Raw genomic sequence first — 19,085 nt, 5'->3', positions numbered from 1 at the left:
GGCAAAATCATGTTTCAATACAGGTGCAGAGGCACATTCATTTGAATTTAAATATATTTCTCTACCCTTGTATTCATCATGTATACAGCTACTCCTGTCTTATGTCAATAGTACTATCATCCAGCTTCACACATGCACTATCTGATGAGACACTATGAATGAATAAATAATATTGTATGGCTTAATGGAATCTGGATGACTCATTCTTTGTTTGTAGCTGCCTGTAGTATGTGTTTGTGTAGTGTAGCCTATCAGCAGTAAAGTTTCCGTTCAATTCTGTAGAGTGATTGGGTCAGGCATTCCATCCATTTGTTATTCTCTTGATGTCTGATTGGGTGGAAGGTATTACAGAATGGAAGCTCAGGCTGACAGTGAGGACTCTTGGAGAATGGGAGTAAGGAGGGGGAGATCAGTACCCCGTGCACAAGTAAATACCTTATTGTCTACTACTGAATCTCAAGTAGTTCTTAAAGGATTACAGACTGTGATTTTAAAATATGTGAAATTACGGAGATGGTGTTCACTTCGTTTTTCAGTGGTACAACATTAATGTTTGTTCGTAAATTCACTGCGATTCCAGGGTGCGGTCAGAGTGCGCTCTAGTCGTTCGTAAATGTAAATTAAGAGCATTGTCATATTGTCTGTTTGTAAATTCCGAGCGTTTCACTCTCTGAGCGTTCAGAGCGCACAACGACAGTCAAGCACCCAAGCTGACTGGTAAAGCTGGCTAGCTTGCTAGCTACTTCTAGACACAAATGAGAGAACACCTCACTCTGACCACTTTACTCGCTATAGCAGAACTGGTTAGGCTGATTTCATGCTTTCTAGAGCATTGATGACTGTCACTGTGCTGCCGGCAATAATTTCATTATGTTTTTTTTGCCGACTTATGGCAAGGTATGAGGAAGACGAGGTATGAGGAAAACGATGCTCTTCAGTTGACATTCTGAGGACCAATCTATTTTGATTGTCCCTCTACGTAATCACTTCATATTGATTATGCCTTCACTGAAAAAAAATGTGCCTTTCTTTCAGAGCTCAGATGGAAAGATATCCTTGTACCAGTGTGACCTATACAAATTCTCCAGCTAAAGATTATTTGAACAGTAACCCATTTCCTAAAATAAAATGTTTACCTTTATTTAACTAGGCAAGTCAGTTAAGACCAAATTCTTATTTTCAATGACAGCCTAGGAACAGAGGGTTAACTGCCTTGTTCAGGGGCAGTATGACAGATTTTTACCTTGTCAGCTCAGGGATTCGATCTTGCAACCTTTCAGTTACTAGTCCAACGCTCTAACCACTAGGCTACCTGTTAAAGAGTGACCTTCAAGTTTTCTAAATCTATGAATGTTTGCTTTTTAACAGTGCCATTGAGGGTGAGTTTGGAGGGATTTTGGACAGAGGCTCCTTGGTGGCCATCAACCCACGGGACAGAGAAAAGCATGACCACATGAGCTGGACTTCCCTCTGTGATTCAACAAGAAAGCACAGATTGTTTTGACAGATTATAAATTCTGTCTGTTGTTCACTCTATGCTACAGGTATGCGGCACTGATCATGTCGTTAATAGACAAGGACTGCCGATACCACTTGGACACTTTTTTTAATACAATCCTGTATTGTTCAAAGGTACGATGTTTCCTGAAATAACAGCGGAAATTCTGTTTGTCTTCCATTCATTCTAGATTCATGCAAGTGTAACATATTGATTCAAACAAACAGTACAGTATGCATGTATGTCATTAACATTCCATTATCATTCTTTAACACCTCCCTATAGGTTCTCCATTTTATGTGACTGATGAGGAAGTTAACAGACTTCTCAGTGAGTTTTATTAATACAATTACATTTGTCATTGATAATACCTTTATTATGCTTACTGACTTTTTTAAATATCTGTCATTGAACTGAATTTGATATTTAACATAGAAACCAATTGAATGGAATATAAGAAGATATCGTACGAGAGAATTGTGGTAAGGTAGTTTTATGGTATTTTCTTTTCATGTATTCCAGGGAGGAGTTGTGGTACTAAGCTTATACAGTCTTCAAATGCTCTCCCAGAGGTTAAGGATAAGGAATGGGGCTTGGATGTCTTCATAGAGAGAGTTCATCTCCTCACACCAAAGGCCTCAAACCTGATTTAATGGGCTTCTCTGAGACTACAGGGAGCGATATCTGAGAGACATAGTGCATTGAAAATGATTGTCAGGATATTTGGTGTTCTGTTATTGTATTTGATGTATTGTTATTAGCTTTGTTGACAGTTTGGAAATTACCTAATGTCGAAATATGCCAAGTCAATTCTTTCATATGGAAAATGAACTGAATTTCATTTTAATATAAAATTGCAGACATATTGCCTTTGCTTTTTATTGTTAGTTTGTATCATATTTGTATCATAGATATTTTGTCTTATTGAAAACATTTCTCTACAGTGAAGGCAAGGAACTTTTATAAACTTTAGATACATTAGATACTCCATAGTAATTGTTATACTGATTCTGAACGGTCTTGAAATGCATAGGCTACCTCATTGCAAACATCCGATTAGCCACACCAAGGTACTGCATTGGATTATGCGCTTCTCTCTTTTCACGTGCTGTCACATAGACCCGATTGGCTGTTGCCTAGATACTAGACCTACATTTTTAGTAAACATAGCGAGGGTATCAGGGACGAAAATAAGCTCAATTTCAGAAAGGAGAAATGCCGAAACCACAAAAGGAAACGGTACGTTTGTTAAATGCGACAAGGGTGGCCCAATGTTGCCGTTGAGTTTTAGTGAATGTCACAATGTAGCAATTGTACGATGTGCCACAAATAGAACAACAAACAAGATACAGATGTAGCAGCTGCCTGAGAGAGCTCGAGTGCAACATTTTAACAAGTGAACACCTGCTGCAATAATGACGTGTCAGTGATTCATTTTAATGTAATGACAATGGCTATTTCATATGACAGATCAGCATACCTCCACCTGGGCGATGGAACTGGAATGATGAAACCCAAGCCCTTGAGTTCACCAGGTAACGTTAATGGGCAGCTATAGCAGTAGCAAATGTTTAAATACTTTCTGAACCTATTTTTGTGCAAACGTTTTCGCACTATTATTTGCGGGTGTATATCGATGTATTTTATTATCTAATTAACTTATCATTGAGTATGCACCTGTTGATAAGTATTTAACTATTTTCTCGTCCTTTTATTTTCAGTTTTAATACATCTGTGGAGGTAAAAGAAAAGAGAAAAAAGACTAAACCTGTCAATTTTCAAGATCTTGCCAGCAAGCGTCCAGAGAGGTAGCTAGCTGTTCATTTCTAGCCTAAGCCAACAGCACTTTTCCTATCCATGCTGTTCAACTAGCAATGATATTAATAGATAGAGCATGTATTATATTACAAGTGATATGTATCCTTGATTGACACATAATTAAGGGCATTACTGTGTTCTGAACTCTTTCAACAAATACTTTTGTCTATTATTTGTAGGCAAACACAGTCATCGGCCAAGAGGGGGGGACAAAGCAGCAGGAAGACTGTGGGTCCTGCTCAACTCAATGCCTACAAGTCCTCAGTAAAACGGGGTCAGAGGGACTATGTGACCATTGAGGATGTGAAACGTAGGTGTTGGTCAGTCATACACAATACCGATCTATGTTATAGATTAGTTGAATATATGGTCTTTGTCTGTCTGTCTGTCTGTTTGTATGTACAGTATGTACAGTGCCTTCAGAAAGTATTCATAGTCCTTGACTTACTCCACATTTTGTTGTGTTACAGCCTGAATTCAAAATGGATGAAATATTTTTTTCCCTCTCACCCATTTACACACAATACTCCACAATGACAAGGTGAAAACATGTTTTTATAAATGTTTGCACATTTATTGAAAATTAAATACAGAAATATCTCATTTATATTCACACCCCTGATTCAATATATGTTAGCATCACCTTTGGCAGTGATTACATCTGTGAGTCTTTCTGGGTAAGTCTCTAAGAGCTTTGCACACCTGAATTGTACACTATTTGCACATTATTATTTTTTAAATTCTTCAATGTCTGTTAAGTTGGTTGTTGATCATTGCTAGACAACCATTTTTTAAGTCGATTTAAGTCGTAACTGTAACTAGGCCACTCAGAAACATTCAATGTCATCTTGGTAAGCAACTCCAGTGTATATTTGGCCTTGTGTTTTTGGTTATTGTCCTGCTGAAAGGTGAATTTGTCTCCCAGTATCTGCTGGAAAGCAGACTGAACCAGGTTATGCTCTAGGAGTTTGCCGTCAGAAAGTATTCACACCTCTTGACTTTTTCCACATTGTTTTGTGTTACAACCTGAATTTAAAATGGATTGAATTGAGAATATTTTTTTGTCACTGGTTTACACAAATAGAATCAAAGTGGAAATATGTTGTTGTTTTTTTTAAATAAAAGAAGGAAGCCTGTACAGAATAAAAATATTCCAAAACATGCATCTTTTTTGCAACAAGGCACTAAAGTAATACTGCAAAAAATGTGACAAAGCAATTCACTTTTTGTCCTGAATACAAAGTGGTATGTTTGGGGTAAATCCATTACAACACATTACTGACTACTACTCTCCATACTTTCTAGCATAGTGTTGGCTGCATCATGTTATGGGTATACTTGTAATCGTTAATAAGGACTGGGATGTTTTTTAGGATAAGAATGGTGCTAAGCAATGGCAAAATCCTAGACGAAAACCTGGTTCAGTTTGCTTTCCACCAGACACTGGGAGATGAATTCACCTTTCAGCAAGACAACAACCTAAAACATAAGGCCATATCTACAGCTGTAATCGCGGCCAAAGGTGATTCTAAAAAGTATTGACTCGGGTGTGAATACTGTGAAATAGGTATTTCTGTATTTCATTTTCAATAAATTTGCAGACATTTCTAAAATTATGTTTTCACTTTGTCATTATGGAATTAGTCAAGAGGTATGAATACTTTCTGAAGCCACTGTATGTATGTCTGTCTGTGTTGCAGAGGTGGCACTCAGTTTGCTGCAGGAGAATGATGCACTCCCCATTCCACTTTGCTTCCTGTCTGTGTTGAAGTAAGGAAGCACCCACTGCACAGTATATCTGCCTTCTCTCTCTTGTCTGTCCGTCTGTCTGCCTCTTTCTCTCAATCCCTCTCACACACACACTAACCTCTCTTTACGGCTATGTTTTCAATCCATGCTACATCCATTTATGTACACTACCGTTCAAAAGTTTGGGGTCACTTAGAAATGTCCTTGTTTTTGAAAGAAAAACAATTTTTTTTGTCCATTAAAATAACATCAAATTGATCAGAAATACAGTGTAGACATTGTTAATGTTGTAACTGACTATTGTAGCTGGAAACGGCTGATTTCTTAATGGAATATCTACATAGGCGTACAGAGGCCCATTATCAGCAACCATCATTCCTGTGTTCCAATGGCACGTTGTGTTAGCTTATCCAAGTTTATAATTTTAAAAGGCTAATTGATCATTAGAAAATCATTTTGAGATTGTTGTATTGCGGGTACTATTTAATGAAGCTGGCAGTTGAGGACTTGTGAGGCATCTGTTTCTTAAACTAGACACTAATGTACTTGTTCTCTTGCTCAGTTGTGCACCGGGGCCTCCCAGACAGTTCTGTGAAGGGAGTATTACACAGCATTGTACGAGATCTTCAGTTTCTTGGCAATTTCTCGCATGGAATAGCCTTCATTTCTCAGAACAAGAATAGACGAGGAGTTTCAGAAGAAAATCATTTGTTTCTGGCCATTTTGAACCTGTAATCGAACCCACAAATGCTGATGTTCCAGATTCTCAACTAGTCTAAAGAAGGCCAGTTTTCTTTCTTATTTAATCAGGACAACAGTTTTCAGCTGTGCTAACATAATTGAAAAAGGGTTTTCTAATGATCAATTAGCCTTTTAAAATTATAAACTTGGATTAGCTAACACAACGTGCCATTTGAACACAGGAGTGATGGTTGCTGATAATGGGCCTCTGAACGCCTATGTAGATATTCCATAAAAAAACAGCCGTTTCCAGCTTCAATAGTAATTTACAAAATTAACAATGTCTACACTGTATTTCTGATCAATTTGATGTTATTTTAATGGATAAAAAAATGTGCTTTTCTTTCCAAAACAAGGATATTTCTAAGTGACCCCAAACTTTTGAACGGGAGTGTATATTGCTTAGGCTTTATGATTGCTCTTTGACATTGCCCTGTGTGTGTTTAGGAGCAGAGAGCTGGATGCGTTCCTGGCTGCCCTCCTGCTCTACCTGTCCTGTTACTTTGAGAGGAAGTCTCTAGAGAAGAAGCCCAAGCCTCTCATGGCGTCAGTACCATACTCATTGTGCCGTGTGTGTTTGTGTGTATGTATGTGTGTGTTTACAATAATTACCATTTTATATAGACTTGATACTCTTAATTTGCATATATTGATGTTTCTCATGACTTTGCCTCTCTATAATGTATTGATTTGTGTCAGTGAGCAGAGTATCACAGAGAAGCAGGTGATGGCGGAGACCCTTGCTAAGGTGGAGCTGGCCCAGAAGCAGCTGGCCTTCTGCTACTCCAGCCTGGTCCTGGGCCTGGGCCTGTCCCAGCAGCACCACATGGCCTGTGGCAGGTCAGTCATCTCGCCTCCATTTTGGCTCTGCAGGGGCAAGGAGGGGAAGTGACAAGAGTCAAGGGAATAGATACAAATTTGGTTATTAAGCAGATACCTTAGATCCAAAGCGATTGACAGTTAAGCCTATATTCAGAATAATATACATAGATTATACACAACATCTAATACATCCAGAAATTGTGAGTAGCGGCCTAATCTCCATGCACAAAACATTTCACTTGCTGCGTTAAACTATCACCTTAAGTGCTTTGTTTCTACAGGAGCCGTGTGTCACTGACCTACAAAGACAGGCGGTTGTATGAGGTTAGTACCGAACACCACAGAACTGTGATTTGACTTTTGCGACTGTGTATTCCAGAGGAGATGTTCACCCAACAGAGGCTACTGCTTTGACACTGTTTACTGTACTGTTTAACCAGAGGTGGTGGTATAGTGTAACAGGGTTATTCTAGGGTAACTCAGCACCCTGTGTGCCTGCATCTAGTACCAGAATAGCTTTTTTGACGTTTGTAAATGTATTTTGGGAAAAAAGAATGATGATGTGTCACAGACCCAGACGCAGCTTTAGCACCTTGAATTAATTACTGGCGTGCTGGCTGGCTGACTGCCTGAATGGCTGGATGAATAAATGAATGATTAAATGAATGAACAGGCCTAAACATTATTATTATTATTATTATTATTATTATTATTATTATTATTATTATTATCTCCAGAGGATGGAGCCATCAGCATTAGATATTAACAAATGACCGACATCAAATGCAACTGTAGCATCTCATCTCTGTGATCTGTCCTATCTACACCAGTGTCTGTACAGCTTCTTCTGCTACGTGGCGTGGGTGACGTTCAGTAGGAAGGACCTGAGGGGCATACAGGAGGAGGTGGGGCGCCTGCTGCGTTCTGACACCTTCAACCCCGCCCTCAGGACCAGGATAGATGCCACAGAGGACACCCTGGCCCAGGACACCTCCACCAAAGAGGGACAGACTGAGTCCAAAGTGCACACACAGAGCCACAACGCCCCAGAGCAAAGGTGTGGGGGAAGGCTGGGGTGGTGTGTTGCTATCTATCAGCTCCCATTTTGAGTCATTTTTAAAAATGTTTTTCCGGACAATAGTTTCTACTAGCTCAAGTGACTGACTGACATGATATGTTGCAGTAAAGAACAACATGGTTTAGGCTGCAAAGCCATCTCTGCTTGAATGCTGTCTATCTAGCTCCAAGACCATAGGATTGACTGAGACAGATTCATGACTTGTCAGATAAGAGTGACAGGCCGTTTTATGTCAGCTCCCAACATCTGACAGATGACTGACAGTTCTGTAAGCGGTTTCAGGTCTATTGCTCTTATGCTGTCAGGTCTAGGCCAAGTTGGTCTTGAAGTCTGCACTCCCTAAATAGAACCAAATGAATCATATGTGGGGAGTTTATTTTGTTGATATTTTCACAGCTGTTGTCTACATATTTGATGATTAATAGTATAGCTGTATATATATTTATAATATTATGTATTAGAATGACATGCTCTGGTATTTTACTTTCATTCATTTTCTCCCGGCTTAAGGAAATTCTAGAGTATGACTTGTGAGATTTTGTCCTTCCACTGTAGGATTGCACCTAATGACTCTTCTCTCTAATGCCCAAATCTAAATCAATGCATATCTAGTGCCTAGGCCCTAGGGAATAGGCGCCAGCTTGGAATTGGTCCTCAGTCTTCTGCTTCTCGTCCTTTGACCTTTAACCTTTGACCCCAGGAAGTCCCAGCGTCGTCCGGCCTTGAGTAAGATTGTGACCCAGCGCTCCCCGGTCATGGTGTCCCTGCTGCCATATCCGCGGGAGGAGGCTCCTCATCTGTTCCGTCGCTACAGACCCAGGAAGCCGAGCCAGGCCAAGCTGTGTAACCCAGAGACTCTGATGGAGGAGCTCAAAGAGCAGCTGGCCTCTGTCAGGTAGCTAACAGTCACAGCACAGGGAGGGAATAGCTCCGTCCCAGATCTGTATGTGCTGTCTTGCCAACTCCTATGGTCATTGTCACACCAACTGTTAGTAAGGTCCGGGACCAGGCTAGGGAAGGAATATGTTTGCTATATACATTTTACATTTACATTTTAGTCATTTAGCAGACACTCTTCTCCAGAGTGACTTACAGTTAGTGCATTCTTAAGATAGCGAGGTGAGACAACCACATATCACAGGCATAGTAAGTACACTCTGCTGTCCTAGCTTTAGGGGGAAGGTGCCAGGACAGAGAATGACTTGGACTGGGCTGAGCGGGAGCTGCCCTCCCGGAGGGGTGGGAGAACCAAGAGACCAGAGGTGGCAGAACGGAGTGCTCAGGTTGGGGTGTAGGGTTTGAGCATAGCCTGAAGGTGGGGGGGGGGGGGGGGGGGGGGTTCCTCTCTCTGCACCGTAGGCAAGTACCATGGTCTTGAAGTGGATGCGAGTTTCGACTGGAAGCCAGTGGAGTGTGCGGAGGAGCGGGGTGACATGGGCAAACTTGGGAAGGTTGAAAACCAGGCAGGCTGCAGCTTTCTGGATAAGTTGCAGTGATTTGATGGCACAAGCTGGGAGCCCAGCCAACAGCGTGTTGCAGTAGTCCAGACGGGAGATGACAAGTGTCTGGATTAGGACCTGCACCGATTCCTGTGTGAGGTAGGCTCGTACTCTACGGATGTTGTAGAGCATGAACCTGCATCACTGCTTTGATGTTTGCAGAGAACAACAGGGTCCCGCCAAGGTTCTTTGCACTCTGGGAAGGCGACACTGTGGAGTTGTCAACCGTGATGAAGAGGTCTTTGAGCAGGCAGGCCTTCCCCGGGAGGAAGAGCAGCTCCATCTGGATGAGGGTGAGCTTGAGGTGGTGGGCCGACATCAAAGCTGAGATATCTGCCAGGCACGCAGAGATGCGTGTCGCCACCTGAGTGTCGAAGGGGGGAAGAAGAAAAGTAGTTTTGTGTCATCTGCATAGCAATGATAGGAGAGAACATGTGAGGATATGACGGAGCCGAGTGACTTGGTGTTTAGAGGGAAGAGAAGAGGGCCAAGAACCGAGGAGGATTAAGGAGGGAGGAGAAGGTGGAAAAGAGTTTCATAGGGTTAGAGGCAGAAGCATGACATTTTGAGTGATACAAAGTATATCAGAAGGTTGAATGAAAATAACACACTATATGTGTAAGAGATTGATAATATACACTACAAACATTCTATTGAACTTTAATTGTCCGTCAAAAATGTATGAATATCTCTTGTACATGAAGTTAACGTTCACAGCACTGTATTTCCACACCCCTGAACTATGTCTGCTACACTCTTAGAAAAAATGGCTGTCACCATAGGTGACACCATAACTCTCCATCACCATAACTCTTTTGGGTTCCATGTAGAACCCTGTGTGTAAAGGCTTCTACATGGAACTCAAGAGGGTTCTACCTGGAACCAAAAGGGTTCTACCTGGAACGAACAATTCAAAATTCAAAGGGTTCTCCTTTTAGATTCTAGATAGCACCTTTTTTTCTAAGAGTGTATGTTTGAACTTTGAAATCTGTTTTTCTAGCTTTGGGATTCTGGGGAAGCCTCTGAGCCAGTTCAGCTGCACCACCCTTATGCCCCAGGGAGCCAACAACGAAGACGAGGAGGAGGATGATGAGGATGACGATGATGAAGACTCCGGCGTCCATGTTCAAAGCAGTAAGAACACCTTCATGGCTCAGAGACCTGTCGCATCAGCAGTGGACCAACGCGGCAGCCTCAGCCGCGCCAATACAGTCATCTCACGGGCCACCACAGAGGGAGTGTCCTCAGACACAGAGTGAGAGTATGTGCGCGTCCCCCAAAATTTGACCAATAAAAAAAGAACAAAAACATAAAATGATGTATCTTTAGTCTCTCTTTGCATGTGGCTGAATGTATCTCACCAGAGAAAGCATCCGATCGAGCGAAACGGCGCCCCTCTGTCTCAGTATATGTAGCCCATCTATCTGATGCTATCTGTCCAAAAAAGTATGCCATTGTTGCTGCCCGTAGCATTGAGTTTAATAGCAAGGGAAGCTAGCAAGCATTTTGCCTCCCTTGATAATGTTTAAATAAAAGAATAACCCATCAGCATTGAGCTAAACTGAGCGAGCTCAATTGTGAATGGTCCTGGTGCACCAAAAAAAGTGTCAATGGAAGCTAGTTTGGATTTGACTTCACACCAATCACATTGCTTCAAAAGCATTGACAAAGAAAGGTGCGTTGTTGCATCTCGTTGTGTCGTTGTCTTTTATAAATTAGCTCGGATGGAGATTAGGAAAAATTGGACGGAGATAAGGATTTGTATTTGTGGACTTTGTGTACCAGCCAGTGATTATAACTGTGATTCTGATCCAACCATCAATGCATACATTGTGCCCCTGGTCTGAGGGGGTGGAAGTTCAACATGTTGCTAGATGTAGTAGGCTAACGTTAAATAGCTGGCTCATCATTGCCCTTGAAATTAAGTTAGGCTAGCTGGCAAGCCTTTTAGCCATGTAGCCTAGTCTAGGACAACAAAAACTAAAAGTGTGTAGCCTACTGTATGACAGAGAGGAGGATTGCATTGGCGTTCCTCTACAAGTAAGGTAAATCATTGTTTTTTCTACTTGCGCACACACACACACCACACACACACAATCAGGACTATGGACAGCCACATGTTATTTAGCTTATGTTGATTGGACTAAATTGTTTTTGGTATCTTTAAGTTGCTACTCTATTAAATGATTGGTGATTTGATGATTTTGAAGTTGAAATGGTGGTGGAATTACGTTAGCAGAGGCCTCTCCTGTTTTTTTTTGCCACTTGTGATAACTCTCTGTGGTTCTAAATCAATAATTGTTTAGTAGTCAGACATTTTGTAAGAAAAACATCAAGTTTTAAAGTTCATTTCCTGCAGTTGTACAAATTTGACCATGGGGCGTAGAAAAAAATGTTGCATTTTAAAGCAAGTTTGCTGCAATTATACACATTTTGCCATGGGCCAAACAGAAGATTTACCAATTTCATAACAAATTCCATGCATTTCTTCAAATTTTCACATGGGGTGTAGAGAAAATGTAGCAGTTTTACATCACATTTTCTGCAATTCTACACATTTTGCCATAGGTTGGAGAGTAATGTTTGCAGTTTTTAATATTTCATATTTTTTGTGAGTGACTAATTAAATCAATGGGGGGCCCCCAGTTGGTAATTTGACCATGATTACTACAAGTTTAGAAAGCTGGACATTAGACTAACAAAAAATGTTAGCTGACATGGGCTAATTGAGTGACTATCAGTGACTGACATAACAAGAGAAAAACTTCTGATGCACCTCTGTCACGATCGTCAACGGGACTGAGAAAGGACCAAGGCGCAGCGCGTGGAAAGTACATCTTCTTTATTAAAGAAAGAAGACGAAAGACACGAACACTATACAACAAAACAGACGACCGTGAAGCTATACAAACATAAGTGCTGCCACTAAACACTCTGACATAGACAATTCCCCACAAACAGCTAAAGCCTATGGTTGCCTTAAATATGGCTCCCAATCAGAGACAACAATAACCAGCTGTCTCTAATTGAGACCCAATTCAGGCAACCATAGACTTTCCTAGAACCTACACTCAACCATAGACACAGCTAGACACATTCACTCAACACAAACCCATACACTACACCCAACACCCCCTTTTCCATATAACCACCCTAGACACTACAAAAACACATACATTCCCCATGTCACACCCTGACCTAACTAAAATAATTAAGAAAACAAAGAATACTTAGGCCAGGGCGTGACAACCACTACATTTTCAAAATGGCACCCTGTATATTCTACTATTCTAACTCTCAACAGTAAGTTGAGACCTCAATTGAGTTCTTAATTATTTATTTTTATTGATCCACGGCCGGCCAGTTGCCCATCCCTGCTGTAGGTCATCTACCTGTTTGTTACATGCAATATGCTTTGTGGACTTCACCGGACAGATATGGCTCTCTGGTTTTGTGGTGAAACAAACGTGTGGTTGAATTTATTCTGCCCAGTTGTGTAAAGTACTTTAGTAAAAATACTTTAAAGTACTATTTAGTAGTTTATTGGTGTATCTGTACTATACTATATGTTTGACAACTTTTACTTCACTACATTCCTAAAGAAAATGATGTACTTTTTACTCCATACATTTTCCCTGATACCCAAAAGCATTCGTTACATTTTGAATGCTTAGCAGGACAGAAAAATTGTCAAATTCACACACTTATCAAGAGAGCAACCCTGCTCATTCCTACTGTCTCTGATCTGGCAGACTTAGTTTGCTTAGTTTGTACATTATGTGAGTGTTGGAGTGTGCCCCTGGCTAGTGATAAAACAAAAAATAAAATTGTTGTACCGAATGGTTTGCCTAATATAAGGAATTAGACATTATTTATACTTTTTTTTTTTTGCAATTACATTTACCTAAGATACATAAGTATATTTAAAACCAAATACTTTTAGAGTTTTACTCAAATAGATTTGACTGGGTGACTTTCACTTTTACTTGAGTCGTTTTCTATTAAGGTATCTGCTTTTACTCAAGTATGACAATTGGTTACTTTTTTCCACCACTGATTCTGCCCACTGTGTGACTATTGTCTTCTTGTCGTCTCGGCCTTATACACTTAGTGTACATAACATTCACCCCTCATTCACAGTCTCAATTCACAGCATCAAAGCATGGACTCTACAAGCTGTCAAGGATTCCACAGGGATGCTGGCCCATGTTCATTACAATTGAATGGCACACATACACAATCCATGTCTCCATGATCTCAAGGCTTAAAAATCTTTCTTTAACATGTCTCCTCCGCTTCATCTACACGGATTGAAGTGGATTTAACAGGTGACATCAACAAGGGATCATAGCTTTCACCTGGAATCACCTGGTCAGTCTGTCATGGAAATAGAAGGTGTTCCTAATGTTTTGTTCACAATGTATATCACGGTGGGGTGTGAACTATAAAATGATTTATAGAGCAAAAAACGCAATTATCACAACACATAGGTTGTAATATGGTTTTTTTCCTGAATTGGCTTCCCCAGTGATTTTACCCGCACACCGTGTGTGTGTGTCTGTCTGTCTGACATCTCTGGGCTATCATTTGAAACATCATTTTGATATCCTGTGTTTTCAGTTTCCCCCAGTAGACTGTCTAAAAATGTGTTTGGATGTTCTGAACTATTATTATTTGTCACCAGGTGGAGCTGTTGTCTGAGATATAATGAAATGGGACTTCCTCATACAAGACGGTACAATCTATCCATCATCATTGTACACAGTTCAGGTTAAACTCAATGCTTGGGAAAATATATAAGGATCACCAAATACCATTGTATGTATTCAATGCATCACTAACATTCACGACATATGCAACTACTAAGTAAATCTCATGCTACAGTATGCAAATCCTGCGTCATCTGTCACATTGACATAGACAGTACATCCTCTTTGACGTAAGACCGCTTCCATGACTCTTCCCCCCAGGGTGACTTGCAAGCCTTCCAGTCAATGCTGCCTGCATCCTACCCTCCCATAGCAGAGGGCCATATCTACTAAGCATGCTGCAGCAGCACCAGCCGCGGTGGCAGAAGGGGCTTTGCCTTCACCCTAATTGGCTGGGTAATCTGGGATGCCAGAGCGAGAGCTAAGCCTGCTCAGGAGACTGGGGGATGGGGCACAGAGGACAGGGATGGAGGGGGACGCTGGAGAGAGGCTGGAGCGTGATTCCTCCATGGCTCCTCCTTTATAAGGGCTGGATCTGACCAGAAAGGCAAGATGGCAGGATTACGCCGCGCTCCAGACTCCGAAGTCAGAAGATCCCCTTGTAAGAAGTAAGCATGGGAAAGGATATTGGCACAGTTGGCAGAGTGACAGAGGGTCACACTTTATATTAAGTTACACAGATACTGTGGGAACGGGGACCTTTATTTTTTACATTTCAGTCATTGTTTCAAGCCTTTCTGCAGGTACCACGTATAGCTAAGTAATGACATAGTGGTTATCAAAGATTCCAAGTTTTATTGAAATAGTAGTAAAGAAAAAATGACACACGGTATAGGTAATAAGTATAGAGAGTAGCGATTCAATTTGTAGGCCAAAAAGTTGCATGGCTGTATGCAAAGCAATCAAAAAAAAGAGAAACCTAAGTTGGTAAATTCTGGTAAACATTATGAGTTCAATATACTAAATCAGAGTTGTTGCTGGTGCTATAGTTAACATTTCATCTTAGAAAATCTTTGTCCTGAGCCAATACATCATCTTAGTTTTATGAACTATTTTCACTCATTGTTTCTGACTCATAGTTCAATAAATTCCCACAAAGCCTCGATTCTCCTCTATTCTCCATACATTAGGGCCCCTGCCCTGCTCTTTAGAACATTGCGGTCCTAAAGTCTATGCCCTCTGAAATAGTTTGCAGTTGAAGCATGTCACCTCTTGTAAAGAACTAGCCATGCCTGTAATTACAATCCATATTAAACAATGACAGGCGATGTTAAGGGATTTCTGTTTGAGGCAGACAACCAATAGCAGAGCACCCTGCTTGGGATTGTAGGAAAGAGGCTAGGCAAACTGTGTTTCATAAAGTTAAAGGTTATACAGTGCTGGCTGTTAAAGGGTATAGGTCTATTGCACTCCTAATTTAAAGAGTGTTATGTAAAACTCCCCAGAAGTTTGCCAGAGTCCTTTCTCAGCTGATAGTGAGACTGAGGTGAGAGAAAGTTCTGGAAGCAAGGTGACAAGGCATCTGTTGTCGCAGTCGGTAATCCCAACATGTTTCAAGCTGACCACCATGGTCGCTGTTCCCAAGAGCTCCAAGGTAACCTTCCTAAATGACTATCGCCCCGTAGCACTCACATCTGTATTTATTAAAGCGCTTTGAATGGCTGGTCATGACACACATCAACACCATCATCCCAGACACACTGGACTCACTCCAATTTGCATCCCGCCCCAACAGATTCACAGATGACGCAATCTCAATGAATCTTCACACTGCCCTCTCCCACCTGGACAAGAGGGGAAATAACTACGTACAGTTGAAGTCGGAAGTTTACATACATCTTAGCCAAATACATTTAAACTCAGTTTTTCACAATTCCTGACATTTAATCAGAGTAAAAATTCCCTTTCTAAGGTCAGGTAGGATTACCACTTTATTTTAAGAATGTGAAATGTCAGAATAAAAGTAGAGAGAATGATTTATTTCAGCTTTTATTTCTTTCATCACATTCCCAGTGGGGCAGAAGTTTACATACACTCAATTAGTATTTGGTAGCATTGCCTTTAAAATGTTTAAGTAACTTTCCACAAGCTTCCTACAATAAGTTGGGTGAATTTTGGCCAATTCCTCCTGACAGAGCTGGTGTAACGGAATCAGGTTTGTAGGCCTCCTTGCTCACACATGCTTTGTTTTTCAGTTCTGCCCACAAATTCTCTATAGGATTGAGGTCAGGGCTTTGTGACGTCTACTCCAATACCTTGACTTTGTTGTCCTTAAGCCATTTTGCCACAATGTTGGAAGTTTGCTTGGGGTCATTGTCCATTTGGAAAACACATTTGCAACCAAGCTTTAACTTCCTGACTGATGTCTTGAGATGTTGCTTCAATATATCTGTACATAGCCCATCTATAATTTAGCCCAAACAACTACCTCTTTACCTACTGTATTTATTTATTTATTTTGCTCCTTTGCACCCCATTATTTCTATCTCTACTTTACACTTTCTTCCACTGCAAACCAACCATTCCAGTGTTTTTTTTACTTGCTATATTGTATTTACTTCGCCACCATGGCCTTTTTTATATTTTTATTTATTTGTATATATATATTTTATATATTTTGTTTGCCTTCACCTCCCTTATCTCACCTCACTTGCTCACATTGTATATAGACTTATTTTTCACTGTATTATTGACTGTATGTTTGTTTTACTCCATGTGTAACTATGTGTTGTTGTATGTGTCGAACTGCTTTGCTTTATCTTGGCCAGGTCGCAATTGTAAATGAGAACGTGTTCTCAATTTGCCTAGTGAAATAATCTGTCTGTAAACAATTTTTGGAAAAATAACTTGTGTCATGCACAAAGTAGATGTCCTAACTGACTTGCCAAAACTATAGTTTGTTAACAAGAAATTTGTGGTTGAGTGGTTGAAAAACTAGTTTTAATGACTCCAACCTAAGTGTATGTAAACTTCCGACTTCAGCTGTATGTGAGAAGGCTGTTCATAGACTACAGCTCAGCGTTCCGGTGTATGTGACAATATTTATTTTTCTCCAAGCTCATCACCAAGCTCGGGACCCTGGGACTGAACACTTCCCTCTGCAATTGGATCCTGGACTTCCTGACGGGCCGGCCCCAGGTGGTGAGGGTAAGCAACAACACCTCCACCACACTGACCCCTCTACATGGGGGCCCCTCGGGATGTGTGCTTAGTCACCTCCCTGTTTACCCACGACTGTGTGGCCACGCACGACTCCAACACCTTCATCAAGTTTGCTGAGAACATGACGGTGGTAGGCTTGACCACCAATGGCGATTAGACAGCCTACAGGGAGGAGGTCAGAAATGTCCACATCAGTAAGGACTTAACATGGTCCACAGACAGACACACATTCGTGAACAGGGCATGACAGTGCCGCTTCACCTCAGGAGGCTGCAAAGAGATCTTGACTGGCTGCCTCACCACTAGGTATGGCAAATGCATCATTCTCGACCGCAAAGCACTACAGAGGGTGGTTCGGACAGCCCAGTAAATCACCAAGGCCGAGCTCCCAGCCATCCAGGACTTCTATATCAGGCGGCGAGGAAGGCCTGAAAAATTGCCAAAGATTTCAGCCACCCAAGCCATAGACTGTTCACTCTGCTACGGTTCGAGAAAACGATACCGGAGCATCGGCTCTCGGACCAACAGACTCCGAGATAGCGTCTACCCGCAAGCCATAAGACTGCTAAATAGCCATTAAACTGCTAAATAATTAATGAATTAGTTACACAGACTATCTGCATTGATCCTGTCTTGCACTGACTCTATGCACACTAACAAGACTTTGTACAGTGCTTTCTGACAGTATTCACGCCGTTTGACTTCTTCCACCTTTTGTTGTGTTACAAAGTGGGATTAAAATGGAATTAAATGTCATTTTTTTGTTAAAGATCTACACAAAGTACTTGAATGTCAAAGTGGAAGACCAATATGAGAAATAAAACACTTATCTTGATTCGATAAGTATTCAACCCGTTGACTGAATACATGTTAGAATCACCTTTGGCAGCGAGTACGACTGTGAGTGTTTCTGGGTAAGTCTCTAAGAGCTTTGCACACCTGGATTGTACAATATTTGCCTGTTATTCTTTTGACAATTCCTCAAGCTCTGATAAATTGGTTGTTGATCATTACTAGACAATCACTGGGTGTATTGATACACCATCCAAAGTGTAATTAATAACTTCACCATGCTCAAAGGGATATTCAATGTCTGCTTTTTTATTTGTACCCATCTACCAATAGGTGCCCTACTTTGCGAGGCATTGGAAAACCTTTGTGTCTTTGTGGTTGAATCTGTGTTTGAAATTCACTGCTCGACTGAGGGACCTTACAGATAATTGTATGTGTGGGGAACAGAGATGAGGAAGTCATACAAAAATGATGTTAAACACTATTGCACACATTGTGAGTCCATTATAAATTCAGACTGTAACACAACAAAATGTGGAAAAAGTGGGTGTGAATTATTCCAGAAGGCACTGTATCTATCTCAAATACCTCTTACCCGTGGACATTGATCTGGTACTTGTGCTCCCTGTATAAACCTTAATTGTTGTGTATTTTATTCCTTTTGTGTTGCTGTTTTTATACATTTTTTAAAACTGCATTGTGGTGAAGGGATCGTAAGCAACCATTTCACGGTAGTCTACACCCATTGTATTTGGCGCTGGTGAGAAATAAAATGTCATTCGATTTGAGCGAGGATGGCAAATATACAAGCATATAACCTGATACAAAGACTGAATGCATGGTTACTTGGCAACAACGCGACAACGTTTGCCATTCACAGTATGAGAATGTCACACAATTTAAACATAGTGCTCATTCAAGATTCAAACTGTCATTTACTGACATTCTATGCGTGATATGATTCTATGATTCATAAAGTAAGCCTACTAACACTGGACGCCATATAATATCACTCTACCATTTAGGAGTGAATTATACCAGTAGGGGGAGACTTTGCATTGAAATGAACCATAGAGATGGACTGACTGGAAAATTCCTTGAAATGATCCTCTGCTGCAGGGTTTCCCAAACTCGGTCCATGCCCTAGCACTACACAGCTGATTCAAATAACAAACTCATCATCAAGCTTTGATTATTTGAATCAGCTGTGCAGTGCT

General features: G+C 40.9%; 1 protein-coding gene and 1 long non-coding RNA gene across 6 annotated transcripts; both read left to right on the top strand.

The window, feature by feature from the left end:
• The first annotated feature begins 321 nt into the window (after positions 1–321).
• On the top strand, positions 322–10,525 carry LOC129819635 (protein phosphatase 1 regulatory subunit 36). Of its 5 annotated transcripts, none has more exons than XM_055876049.1 (14): positions 322–427; positions 1,369–1,632; positions 1,784–1,828; positions 1,934–1,980; positions 2,969–3,033; positions 3,220–3,306; positions 3,496–3,626; positions 5,017–5,086; positions 6,254–6,352; positions 6,506–6,646; positions 6,910–6,952; positions 7,459–7,685; positions 8,407–8,601; positions 10,206–10,525. In XM_055876049.1, the coding sequence occupies exons 4-14, from the start codon at positions 1,945–1,947 to the stop codon at positions 10,462–10,464; spliced, it is 1,353 nt and encodes a 450-aa protein (XP_055732024.1). In that variant the 5' UTR covers positions 322–427; positions 1,369–1,632; positions 1,784–1,828; positions 1,934–1,944; the 3' UTR covers positions 10,465–10,525. The 5 variants fall into 5 exon arrangements, with proteins under 5 accessions (XP_055732024.1, XP_055732026.1, XP_055732027.1 ...); XM_055876051.1 differs by lacking the exon at positions 1,934–1,980 and adding an exon at positions 2,021–2,737 and having other exon boundaries at positions 10,206–10,524; XM_055876052.1 differs by lacking the exon at positions 1,934–1,980.
• A 3,591-nt stretch (positions 10,526–14,116) lies between these two features.
• Positions 14,117–18,401, top strand: LOC129819634 (uncharacterized). Its single transcript, XR_008754103.1, has 2 exons — positions 14,117–14,522; positions 16,972–18,401. It is a non-coding gene; the product is annotated as an uncharacterized LOC129819634 (long non-coding RNA).
• Positions 18,402–19,085: the final 684 nt, after the last annotated feature.

The sequence above is a fragment of the Salvelinus fontinalis genome, chromosome 22, assembly GCF_029448725.1.
Source record: "Salvelinus fontinalis isolate EN_2023a chromosome 22, ASM2944872v1, whole genome shotgun sequence".
Lineage (NCBI taxonomy): Eukaryota > Metazoa > Chordata > Actinopteri > Salmoniformes > Salmonidae > Salvelinus > Salvelinus fontinalis.
The sequence above is the reverse complement of the archived record's forward strand: the minus strand, read 5'-3'. Positions and strand labels throughout refer to the sequence as shown.